Source organism: Tyto alba, unplaced genomic scaffold (assembly GCF_018691265.1).
Source record: "Tyto alba isolate M040663 unplaced genomic scaffold, T.alba_DEE_v4.0 Super-Scaffold_40, whole genome shotgun sequence".
Classification (NCBI taxonomy): domain Eukaryota; kingdom Metazoa; phylum Chordata; class Aves; order Strigiformes; family Tytonidae; genus Tyto; species Tyto alba.
Window position 1 is genome coordinate 31318493 of NW_024881316.1, and position 12943 is coordinate 31331435.

General features: G+C 41.3%; 1 protein-coding gene across 2 annotated transcripts in view; it reads left to right on the top strand.

Annotated features, from left to right (window-relative positions):
• Positions 1-12943, top strand: part of COLEC11 (collectin subfamily member 11) — a 46478-nt gene that overhangs the window by 13209 nt on the left and 20326 nt on the right. For both annotated transcript variants that reach the window (XM_042802940.1, XM_042802941.1), the window contains exon 2: positions 10714-10869. In XM_042802940.1, coding sequence (XP_042658874.1) covers positions 10740-10869 — 130 coding nt within the window. In that variant the 5' untranslated portion in view covers positions 10714-10739. The remainder of the gene's footprint in view (positions 1-10713; positions 10870-12943) is intronic.

Sequence of the window (12943 nt, forward strand, 5' to 3'; positions counted from 1 at the left end):
TTTACACAGACTGTGCCCACTGCTCCATTTACTTCCACAGTGCTATGGGTGTAATGAGAACTTAGTACACTGTTGAAAAAGAGTGCTCTCTGTAGATGCTGGGACAGTTTTACTGTCAACTTGAAACCCTTCCATTGGAAGAGAGACCAGTTGGGCAGCCCATGTCTTGCAAATCCTGAGTTTAGTGTCTGAATGGCATGTGTCAAGCTTGTGTAAGCCATGCCAGCTTGATACGCTCAGGGAAGTTGTTATATCAGCTACACCAATGTGTGGGCATCCTTTTGTGTAAAAACTAAATCTGTTGGCACTTGATACCAGGGTCTGTGAGGTGCTTTGTTAATAGTTCTGGTCATCTGTCTGACATTTTACTTTGTCTTCTAAGCAACTCTCTATTTAAACATGCATTTACCCATTTAGGCTTAGTTTGTGCATGATTGCATTCACATTGTTCCTTTATTTAGGGAAGATGATGTTAAATGTTGCAACTACAGTGTTGGATACATGGAGCTTCTGCTGTGTTTAGAGTTGTTTCCTCTGTACCTTTTTGGCAGCAGAGTAACTGGCAAGTTTCGTTGTTGTTGGTTGTTCTTCCTTTGCTTAAGTCAACCAGCAGATGCTGGGATTTCAGCCAGGGCAAGGTCTGTGTAGTCTTTAACATCTCTGAAACATTTTCTTTTACTTGCAGCTGCATAATCAGAGCAGTAGCATTAGGTTTTGTTCCTGTAAGTGCCCTACAAATGCTGAACAGATACACACTGAGGTTCAAGTGATCACTGCTTAGCCGATGTGCAGCTTCTTAATTTGTGCACAACTGGCCTCTGATCATGTTCTAGCTGTGTGAAAGATGCATCTGCTGCTATTGTTAAAGAATTTGCTGAGTATCAAAGCAGGTGGAGATGCCAGGAGTTACCACTTACTTAACATAGCTTGTTATGTTCTTCCCTAGAAATGTACATTATTAAATTAAAGAAATCTCTCAGGGCAGTTGGTTAGATGGAAGGACTTTAATGAAAAATTCCCCAATGGACTTGTCATCCTCAAGAATCTTTTGGTAGCAAAAGCAGTGTGGTATACGGTTAAGAGAAGTAATACCTTCAGTGTATATGAATTCAGATAAATACTCTTGTTTGCAAATTGTTCTACACATTCTGTCTGTTTCTTTCTGAATTCACGTTTCTTTTTCAAAATGAAATGACATTGCCAAAAGCATCTCAAACCTACATGCAATCACTTGTACTCTTTCTTAATTTTTAAAAATACTTGTAGACCAGTGCAGTGTACATGAGAAAGGCTTTCTAATGCATATTTTGTGTTACATATAAGAGCTGCTCTGTGAAATGTTTTACCACTGAAAGGTATTAGTTCAGCTGGCTTCCATTTGACATACAAGTAGGATTATGACTATTGACAACGATAAAGACTGATTAGTGAAAGTCTGCTGTAGCATACTTTTGTAAAGAATACTTTGACTTCTGAGAACTTTGTTAATCTCTAGTCATCTGCAGGAATCACGTATCTTTGTGTGTGCTTTTATTAAGTCACATCACACCCATGGAAACCTGGTTTTCTTCCACTGTGTTTTGCTTCTACAACAATTTCTATGTACCAGCCATATATTTTTCTCTTAATCTGGGGAGCCTCTTTGGTAGGTTCCCCTTCCTTTTGTCTGTCTTTCCTTATCTGCACTTGCAAAGGTGTTTCAGGGCTCTAAGAGTGAAAGGACATTGAATAGTACTATTGCTATCAAGTTCACCCTTCACTTGTCCAGTGAAGATAAGCGGCTTTATTTCCTGTGAGTCTTGCTCTTTGCTCTGATGCTTTTATTTTTTCTCTTACATTGAGGCTTGGCTGTTTTATTGAAGGTATTGTTGGTCTTTGTGTCACCAATATAACTTATTTTCCTCCTCTTCCCAGGCTCTTGGGAGCTGATATGAAAGGTTCAGCATAGGATCACATGTAGAGTGTTATTTGGTCTCTGCAGATTGCCCAGCCTGAGAATAAAAACCTTTAGCTGAAATTGCCCCAATTCAAATGCAAGATTTTGATCATGCATGCTTATGCACCATGGTGGTTTTTTATATTGAGGATATCATTCCGAGAAGTATGTCCTTGTCATTTGAGGATAACACTCTTGGATCATTTCCATGACTCTTGGTGGCTTGCATGCTATTGCAAAATGCCTCATGTTGTAATGTTGTATCTCCTATGCTCTGTATCTTTTACTGGATATTATTTTCTATTGCAGCCTGATATTTTGCCATATCTTTCCTCCTTTTAAAATGTTCCCATTCTAATTATGTGCTAGGTTGTTTGTTGGTTGTTTTTTTTTTGTGTGTGTGTTGGGTTTTTTTTGTTTTGTTTTGTTTTGTTTTCTGGTGAATCTAGTCCCTTTAATTCTTTCACTTACACATCTTTCAGTTTTCTGTATGTTGGTGGCATGCAAAGGCACACACTGAAGGCCATCTCAGCTGCTGCCAAGGGCATGTCTTTCCCTAGCTGGCAACATTTTTCAAAGGAATGATGGCCATTTTACCCTCACCAGGAACCAAGGAACTAAATCAACTGAAAAATAACATCACAAAAAGAAGAATAGCTTTCTGCTGGCGTAGCAGCTTGTGCTAGCTCGTGATGGGATCAGCTGCTGGTTGGTGACAGTAAGAGAAGGAGAGGGTAACGTGTGACTGCAGCGGGGAAGCCAGGCTGCTGTTAACCCTCCCGTAGATTGGCATGGCTAATTAGTGATGGTGGGACTCCCCTCATCTAACTTTAAAAACCTACAAGGCTGGGCTTATCATACTGGGCAATGAAGAGGTACCTTCAGAGTCAATTATTTATCCTATTTTAGGATGAAATGAATCCCCATGCCAATGTGCCTTTATCTGACTTGATTATAAAGGGATGTCAGGGTATTTTTCTTAGACTGAGCACCGAAGGCCGAACACTTAAATCCCACCCAAGGGTCTGCTTATAACATCTGCTAGCTCGAGGTCTGGATCTAAGCAAAGTGGGCCTGATAAATAGGCATCTCCTAATGCCAGCTGGGGTCTGTCTTGTGGTTCACTTTTTGAGGTGTCGTACTTGCAGCATTGGGAAGGACTGGGCAGCAGTCAAGTGGCTTCCCTTTATTCTTAGAACCTCCTTTAAATGTAGCGGTCGCATATCTAATGTGTGAGAAAATGGGGCAAAAGCTGTTTCTGTTCTGTAATGTTTGTTCTCTTCCTTGGTGAGGAGTAGCATGCTGGGGCAACTGAAAACAAATCTTTCTCCGATCCACTTGCACTCTGGGATGGTGCCATCTCTGCCTGTGTCCTTTCTCTGTCACTCTCCTGTTTTTTCACTTCTGCTTTGCATTTCTCCCACTAGTAGTCTACATCCTATGTTTCTTCTCTTGTCTTTACTCTTCCTCTATTCCCATAAACTGCTTTGTTTAGATTTTGTCATCTGTCTGGGCATTCCTGACCTGTCCATGTGTTTATACTGGTTGAATGGGCATTAAGCACTTAAACATTTCACAAATATCCCAAATTTTGCAGCCAGCTTCTGTGGATGTGCAGAACCAAAAAGTGATGCCTTAAAACTTCAGAAATAAGATGACAAATGTATATGTAAATGGTGTATTTATCCATGTAATATTTCCTACAGCATTCTCTACATCATTCACTGATTCTTGGTGAACCCTTGGTGTTATAGTTCCTAACAGATAAGTGTGTGCGGGTAGCATCAGGTTCTCATGTGGATGCTTTATAGGAATGGGGCTGAACTGCGACAATTTAAACACAGGTTTTAGAAAAACTGACAGTATATTTGACTATTTGTACCCTGTATTTTTTTTTTTTTTTGTTTATTTTGGGGTGGTTAAGAATACTGAAAATTTGATCTGTCATATATCAAGGATGGTACCCTGAATCACAAACTATAGCTGCAAACAAGGCTACAGCAGAGAACTTGTCATCTAATAGGGATTTCAATTAAAACATTGTGGGAGAAATTTTGTTTAGCATTTCTAGTTATTTCTGACAGATACGCAGACAAAGATAAAATTCTACTTGAGTGTTACTCTCTACCAACCAAAAAAAGATACAGAGCTATTGTGAGAGATTTGTCACTTGGGGCAAGAAATCACGTGGGTCCCATCTCCCTCTAGTTACAAGTTTTGAAAACACACCCCCCTTCTGGCACTATTTTCATCTCACCCTCAGTGAAGCTCTGATTTTATATTTTCAGCACAGATGACAGCAAGTTAATTCTGACGTTAACTCATTGATCTCAGCAGAACTACATCAGGAGGAATTTTGTCTCAATTTTTAAAAACTTTCTTCTTGATGAAAAGTAAGGCTACTATTCCTATGTATGACAAGGGCACCTACATTGTATAGTCAGAACTAACAGTCCCTTACAACTCACAAACATCGGCTCAGGAAGTAGCTCTATTGAGCCAGAATTAAATGTACTTTGGGGAGTAACCAATTACTTGCTACTAGTTAGGCTTTTAGGTAATGTTATCTTCCCATCAGTTTAGACTCACTCTTTTGTCCTCTGCAGAAAACCTCACTGTTCTTCAGCATCATCAGGACCTGAAATGTGCTATGTCTCTGCTTTATGCTACTCCATGGTCCATAGATTTCACAGAGACTTCGTAGTCACAGCAGTTATGGGCCTCATTTTTACAATTGTACAGTATTAACATTTAGGGATTTTTTTAAAAAATCTTTCAAGCCCATTGCTTTAACCTTTAAATCTACACATAGAATTTAACTTCAGAGCATTGCAATGTTATGAAAATGATCACCCATTGTTTAAGCAACTTCATAATTGATTCTGGTTTTTATATTCCAGTTAAATGATGAACTCTTGATTACCCAAGGTAATGCACAAGGGAGCTGGGAGGACAAATGAGAAGACACTCAGAGAGCATAGCTACACAAAACATCTGTAGGTTAGGATGATCAGCAGGACTGTAACGGAGAAAGTAGAGGTCAATGACACAGGTTTCATCTCCAGTGTGAAAGACATCTTTTCCAGGGAATGATCTACAGTCCCTGGGGCAAGGGGTGAAAAGCAGCTTTCATGCACAGCGCTGGAGGCTTGTCCCTTTTGCCTCTCCCAGCTTCCCCCAGAAATGTATCCCTGGTCTGCGCTGGGCCCTGGTGTTACCCTTGTAGCCCTGGGACTTAATTACTTTTTTTTTTTTTTTTTTTTTTCTGTCTTTTATCTGTTCAAAATGTTTGAAATAGTGTGAATTCTGTGTCACAGCCTGTAATTTCAGTGGCGTGATTTTGTGGGTATGTGTTGCATCCGTTAGGATGCGGTTTAGGGCCTGCTGGGGCGTTTGAGGACACACAGGCTGCCAGATAGTTCTGGGAGGTGTTGGGATGTGGGTGACGAGGACTTGAAAAGTCAGGGGAGTGAAAACTGTTGAAATCTGTTGATGTGTCTGTAGCGCTGACTCAAACCTGCCTGGGAAAATCACCTACGAAATGTGGCTGTGGCTCTGTGGATCTGTGTGCCTGTCTGTACCAGGAACATACTCGATTCAGAATATAGATAATTCAGCCCAGATCCCTGAGAATGAAATATAGTTTTAAAAATAAAAATTAAAATCACAATAAGAATGAAAACATCTCAGTAATAGTGAAATAAAAACAGCTCAAAGGGGAGTCCCGTGGGGTTACACAGAGGATTACAGCCACTCTGTAGCTGTTGGCTGGCAGAGCATTAATGCCAGCGAGCATCATTTTCTTTCTGCATTTCTCAGCCATTTGGATTCAGCTAGGCAAATCATCTGTGGTGTTGCTTCTAGGTCCAAAATAACAGCGTGCCACAAGCCACCGGCCCTGGTGGAGCTGGTGCTGGCAGATACAGGGTCTTCATGCACGAGGTGTTTGCTGGCTGAAGTGATCTCCAAGCTTTCCATCCATGGCTGGGGGTAGGCGGGGGAGCTCAAGCAGTGCTGGGTGCCAGTTGGCCTGGCCAGTCCTGCAGTGGTTTTAAATGAGTCTGTGGTGCCTTGGGGATTCTCCGATGACCTCTCTAGGACTTGCCACTTGAAGCTTGGCTTAATGAACCTCTTCTCTCTTGGCAACTAAGGCAGATTCCCTAAAGCTGACAGATCTCAAAAGTTGTTGTCTAGGTTTCTCTCTGTCATTGTTTTTACCAACACTGAAGATACTCCAAATACCAAGACTGAGATAGTGTTTGAAAAAAACAGGCTGGCATTTCTCTTTCTGAGGACAAATTTCAGTGGGATTTAGTTTTCTAAATGCCTTTATGAATCTGGGTCTGAAAGGAGTTGAAGGTAGGTCAGAAAGGCAAGGAATTTTCCATGATTTTAAAATGAAGGGTACTGCTGTAGCACATACCTGGAGTTCAAACTCTTAGTTCAGTCATTTAAGGCAAATTTAGCTGCAGAAGAGAAGGCTTCCTTTTAAAGAAGGAAAAGGTGGAGAAAGTGATATCCAAAGTGCTTTTGGTTTGATTTCTACTACTAATGTGTCCCTTTACTGCATCTGTAGACTCTATAAAGTATTTAATCTGCAACCTCTTCAGAGATTTCCTCTGTTAGTGGCTCTTCTCTGACCAGGATAATTTCCCAAGTATTCATATGGGTCCAGGTGTTGTGACCTGACTGCCACTAAGACACTTCGTTTTCTGGAATGAATCCATTTTCTCTGTGAGTCAAGCTATCAGGAGGTAGGGTGAGGTGTATCCCCTGTGTCTCTGAGGCTTGTAAGCCCTACAGCAGCAGCAGGCAGTGGGGAATGTGATGAAGCTTCATTGGAGCTTTTGTTTTCCCCAGAAAATTCTTCATATCAGGCTGCTGAGCAGAGGCACCAAGCAGCCCTGACCGTTCTCTGCTGTCTCATCTCTGAGCTGTGTAGGAGTTTGCAAAGTCAGATTAATATTTAATGTACTTGGGGCTTTGATCTTTCAGTTGTATTCTGGATACATCTAAAACCTCATAAAATGCAACCAGAGGAGGTGATGCTGTCTATTCACTAATGCAGAGACTGGAGCACCCTCCTAATTTCAATTCCTTCTGCTATCTCAGGCCATTTCATTCCCCTCTCTGACTTGATTCTGTCAAGAATCCTTATCACCGGCCTTCTGGGTGCTCATGCTGAAACTGCCTAATTTCCAGGCTTTCAGCTGTGTATCTGAAGTATTTGGCTTGAAGGCCTCTTTGTCTGATCTTCTGGATCCTGATGCTCCCCTGCTACAAAGAAAAAGTGGGACACCCTGTCTAGGATGTCCTGTAGGCTGGTGGCCAGCTGCTCTCCTGGGCTGTGGGGTGGGAGCTGCAGTCTAAGGCAGGAAGGACAGATTTCCTCTGTTTGCTCAGACCACTGAGCATCAATGTGGCTGTTGTCCAGGATGGTCCCACTCCCTATCCCTCAAAAGTGGCCACTGATGAGGGCTGTACACCAATGTTCAGGTGTCTAGAAGAGGCGTCCGGGCACGAGTCTCTGCCATGTCCTCCTGGCTGGCTGAAGGCAATCACAACTCAATGATTTCCACATAGGAAGCATTGGTTCCTAACTTGACTTTGCAAAGCCTGTTCTTGCTATGGACACCATCACATTCCAGTCTACCAGTGCTGACTATTCAAGTGCCAAGACTGGCCCTAGAAGCCTTTGAAGGGAAAATCTGGAAAAGTACTCTTCTCGGCAACCTTTCTCTTGGTTAGTTTTTGTTGCTCCCTCTTTTGCTTGCTGACTGTTGTGAATCATGGACTTGGCAAAAAGAGACAGGACTGTCCACTGTGGATACTGTGAGCCACAAAGGACACCGAGACACAGTGCCTTGTACCTTGGGGTTAAGAATCTCCTTCTGGGGAGGTGTGGCCAAATTCAAGCTTAATGTATGTGAAGTAATTTGCTTGGTATGTACATGAGAATATCTGGGAGAAAAGTGCTATCACAGAAATCTGATACTTCAAAACTACATCAAGACTCTGGTCAAATAGTTTGTATAACTTTGGAAAATAGCTGTAAATTGGCCAGTGACCTGACCTGGTTTCTAGTAGTTTGGGCTGGCTCTGTGCATAAGTAAAGGATGCAGTAGTCCAAGTCAGCAGAGGACAGCAACACAGCACATGTTTTCCTGCTGGTTTTATCTGTCAGAGCCCTGGGGAGCTGGGATTTACATTCAGTTTTCCATTACTCTTTCGTTTCCCTTCAACTACTGCTGTTCTCGATGTCCACCTTTGTGATGTGCCGCCTTATCCAGCTCTGGTTCCTCATCCTTGGGTGACAAAGTTCAATTTTGCCTGCAATCTTGAGAAGCCTTGAGTGATGTTGCTGCAATTGTAACAAAATTTAATGTGGCCTAAATATTTGAGCAGCCAAGGTTTGTACTTTTGTGGTTTTCTGTGCTCCTAGAAATACCTGAGCTATATATTTTAAAGCTGATTCAGATATGTATATGTGAGCTGCAGTCATCTTAGTTGTGGTAGCATAAGCAGAATTTTGGGAGCTGAGAATTCTTGAAAGGAGAAAAAAAAAAAATACTGTAAGCATCTGTATATAAGTGAGTGTTGTCCCTACATTGTCCCTACAGAACCTGCACCCTAAGCTATGAGAGGAGACTTTGTAAAAGACATTAGTGCTTAGTAGTCTGACAGGAATGTTGGTGAGGGTACAAAATGCATCTCTAGTAACATTGATTATATTGTCATCTGCTAGACTAAAAGGTAGTAGGAAATTGGAACAGAAACCTTGAAAATAAAATTGTTGTATTAGCTTAGTGGAAACTTCCTATTTTTGGTCCACACTCTCCTGGGTCTTTCTGGTTGGCAAAGCTTTTCTATGAAGTAGTTCATGCCCGTCCTGTTACAGGAGAATATTGTGGCTGTGAAAATCCCCAGACAGTCCCTGTTCTTCCCTTGCCCCATGGGAGGATTACCTAGCACCAGTGGTTTTCCCTAGGGTTTACTGCCCCACTGCAGCCTATTAAACTATGACTATCGAGATCCCTTGACCCAGGAGCTCTTCCCAGGTCCAAGCATAGACCTCACCTTTTTCAGGCATGGTCCTTCTGCTGCACCTCACTCTCCTTTGGAAGGAAAACTGGGGAATAGATTTGGGTCAAAAAGGGCTCAGAGCATACACGAGTCTGTATCCTGAATCTGGATGATCAGTGAGAAGTTTGGGGTATACTGTGGAGCACCCCTGTCCTGCAGTGTAGACGTAGCATCATATGGTGTAGTGTGTGTGTTGTGAGGCAGAGCAACCTCTCCCATAACTCATGCCATGCCCTCCCCACCTGAGGATGGAGACAAAAATCTGCGCCCATCTGACCCCCCTGCTGCAGTCTACTCATTTTATCTCCAAGAGGATAACGGAAGCACAAACTGGACAGCAGTTCAGAAGGATATTTTATTCTCCCAGTTCCAAATTCATCTACTTGGTCTTGCTGCTAAGACATCTGTTAAACATATCGGAGTTGATGGTGGAATTGGAAATTAGAGCAAGCCTTTTTAACAGTATAGGCAAAACTGAATTTTGCTGCATGTGGAGGGCAGTCTGCCTTCCTCTTGCTCCATTCCTTAAGTTTTGGTATCTGCTTCATCAGCTCATTCTCACCCTGAAGCTCCTTGTTATCCTGTCTCCTGCTGAAGGACAGTTATGCCTTCAGGCCATCCCCAAAATAACCCTTTTGGATCCCCAGCATGTTGAGACATACAGACCCATGTACTGGCCCCACACCTGTGCCTAGTCCTACTTGGTTTATTTTTGGAGGGAATCGGGGAGTGAAGAATAACGTAGCCCAATCATCTTGCTCTAGATGTAAAATGCATGTGTCTGTATTGTAGCTATAAAAGATGATATACAGGTACTTTCTCTTGAAACCCTGATATGACTTTCAGCTCGTTTGTGTAGAGCAGAGCCTTGGTGAAAGAAAGACTGGAAAAACATACCAGAAGTACATCAATAACACTTTTGTCAAAGGGTATTTCTACAGACCCCCTAAATATTGACTTTTGATGGTCCTTTCACACAAACTCCATTTCTGTACTGTTGTTTTCTGAGAGATCTCTTCACAGCCTAATATCAGACAAGCCATTTTACTTGTAGGCTTAAACAAGGGTATGTTTCAGAGGTGAATCTTTTCAGGATTTATTGAGGACTCTGATGTAACTTCATTGCATGATATAGTGAAATATTATCTTCCTTTCACCTTCAATGAGTTACATGAGGGTTACTGTATCAATTTGCTGGACACAATTTCAGTGCTCAGGTAGATGGGAAGTGAAATTTCAGGCCTTTAGATTGGTCTCATCATCTACTGAATTTCCTCTTTAGAGCAGTATGCTCTTTTTCGAAGTGGCAACTTAGTACTAACATCTTTCAGTGCAAGCCTGTGTAATATATTTTCTCCTTTGACCTTTCCAGATCCCTGCCTCCAATAAGAAACAGTGAACACAGAATTGCCTATTATTAGAATTGCATAATCTCCTAATTCTTAACTAAATTTCTTCTGAGCTTTATCTTGCCCAGTCTAACACTAAAACAAGCTGCTGAATATGCTGATGCATGTTTCATGTATGTCTGTGGAACATACAACCTGCTGGGAGGACCTGCACACATTCTTCCCATGCTGTGTGGTTTGTGACACACTAAAATATATTCTATTTGTAGTAGGATACTGCATATGTTCAGAAACTGTTGAAAGTCTTTGGAATTCTTATAACTGTTTATTCATTCTTTTGTTTAGGAGTCGGTGACCTGTAAGTGCTCATTATGAAGAGAGATCTGGTTTTCTTGGTGACTCTAATTAGCCTTGCCTTCCTGTCACTGCTAAGGTCTGGATATCCTCAACATATTGCAGAAGAATCCTGCTCTGTTCAAATTCTTGTTCCAGGCCTCAAAGGTAATGTGGAAGCTTATTCCATCATTGAAATATTAATCCTTTCTTTCTAACAGGCTCATTTGCACCACTGACAGTTTCTAACAGAGACAAAAGAAGTACCTTTCAGCTGACCTCTTATTTGTTCCCTTTGTAGCCTCCTTAAAAATGGAGTTTTAAGGCCCATAAGATGCCTGTTAAAATAAACATGATTCAGAGAATACATGCCAAAGTTTCCCAGACTTGCCCCTGATCAGTAGTGCTTGTTACTCTGATATACTCCCTGGTTGCTTTCTCTGTGTTTACACTCAGGAGTGGTCCACATACCCAAAGACTGTAAAATCAGGCCCTACTTTATACCTGGAGAGGTTTTCATTACCATTTTGCAATTTAATGGGAAATATTTTGTATTTTCTGCTCTTATGTTTGTCTTCCCTTGATTTTTAAATGCTCAAGTGCCTTTTAGAATAGATAAAAAAATAGGGTTTTGGCATTTCTATAGTTTCTGTGGACAAAATCCACATTTTTACAAAATATACTCCCAAACTATTGCCCCCAAAAGATGGCATAATAGATTATTGATCTTTTTGTAGCAAAATACATACCTTAGATAGGAAATCAACAACTGGGAAGAATTAACATTTTAAAATAACAGCGTCTATTGTGGTGTGAAATCCCAGCCCTGTTTCATCAATAACAGTAAGGCCCATTATGGAGTCTATGGTATTTCTACTAGAATGTAACACATGTGAGCGTGGGGAAATACCTGTTAACTAGGGACAAAAAAAAAAAACAAACACAAAACCCACCAGTTTTCCATTAATAATAATAAAACAAAGCATTGTTTGAGAACTGCACAACTAACCTTCCATTTTTTCTGGTAGTTACGCATTGTAGTATCACAGAACTCACCTAACAGTGTCGATGCCACTAATGTTATCTAGTACAAACCTGGGCTTTACAGTTGCCTGGGGACCATCGTATGGACTGCAGGTGCTGTCTGTGCTGCTTAATTGATTGGTGAGGGCAAGGCTCAGTTCTGTCCTGCCATTGTTCATACAGTTAAACTGTGAGCACAGCCAGGCCACAGATTTGTCTGTGGTGTAAACTGCCCTCTCCAGACATTTCCCAGTTTGGATTTGGCTGCCCTGTGTTGGAAGCAAGAGAATTGGGCTGTAGGGATGTGGGTTATGCTTGGACAATTTGTTTCAAGACCAAAAAAGCTCTTCTATTTTGTTTATTATTATTATAGATGTAGATTTGGATGCCCAAACTGAACCAAATTCTATATTTTTAAATTTTATTTCAATAAGTGGCCTGTGAAGTCTTAATAAAATTTACACCTTCTGTAGATGTTCTAGTTAGAAAGAACAATGCTATATCCAGGTCTTCTGAGGTCTGACTAAGCCTTGAGTAAAGTTGTTTCACTTGTTTGATGAATTTGCTGTGAAATAGGCATAAGATAGTGCTGTTGATGTGACTCACAGAGAAGAACACGAATTAAATATATGTTGTCCAAAGTTACATGGAAGAACAGTCAAAGGGTCAGCACTGGAGACTGGAGATTTGACATGATTTTTTTCATTTCAAAGAAGTTGACAGGCTTTGAGAGGTTTTGTAACTTCCTTTGCCTTAGTTCCCTTATTTGTGTAATCAGTCAAAAGTAGCATTTGTCATTATCATTTTTATGTGAGGAACCTTATTATTATTATATGCAGCAGAGTTTTTAAAAATGTATAAATAGTGCAGGACCCTGGCCCTTTGTCAGAAGGCAATCCTGAGCCAGGAAGCAACAGAGAGGCTTGAAAACCATCATGTGTTAATGATTTCACTCTGCTTCATGAGATGTAAGCCTTGCAAAAGTGAGAGAGATTGATGTACAAATTCAGTGAAGCACAAAATGGCCTGATACAGCCCTAGTTAATGTGAAATCCCTAAAAAGCTATCAATGCTCCAGCTACTCTGTCAGGGCGATCGGCTCAGAGAATTGGTAATGAGATACTGCTGTCCCTCACTGGCACAACTCCAATCCATTTTGGTGGCCAAGGCTTCCTTTAAACTGAGCATATATGTGGCCACGTGCCCAAATTTCGGCTCC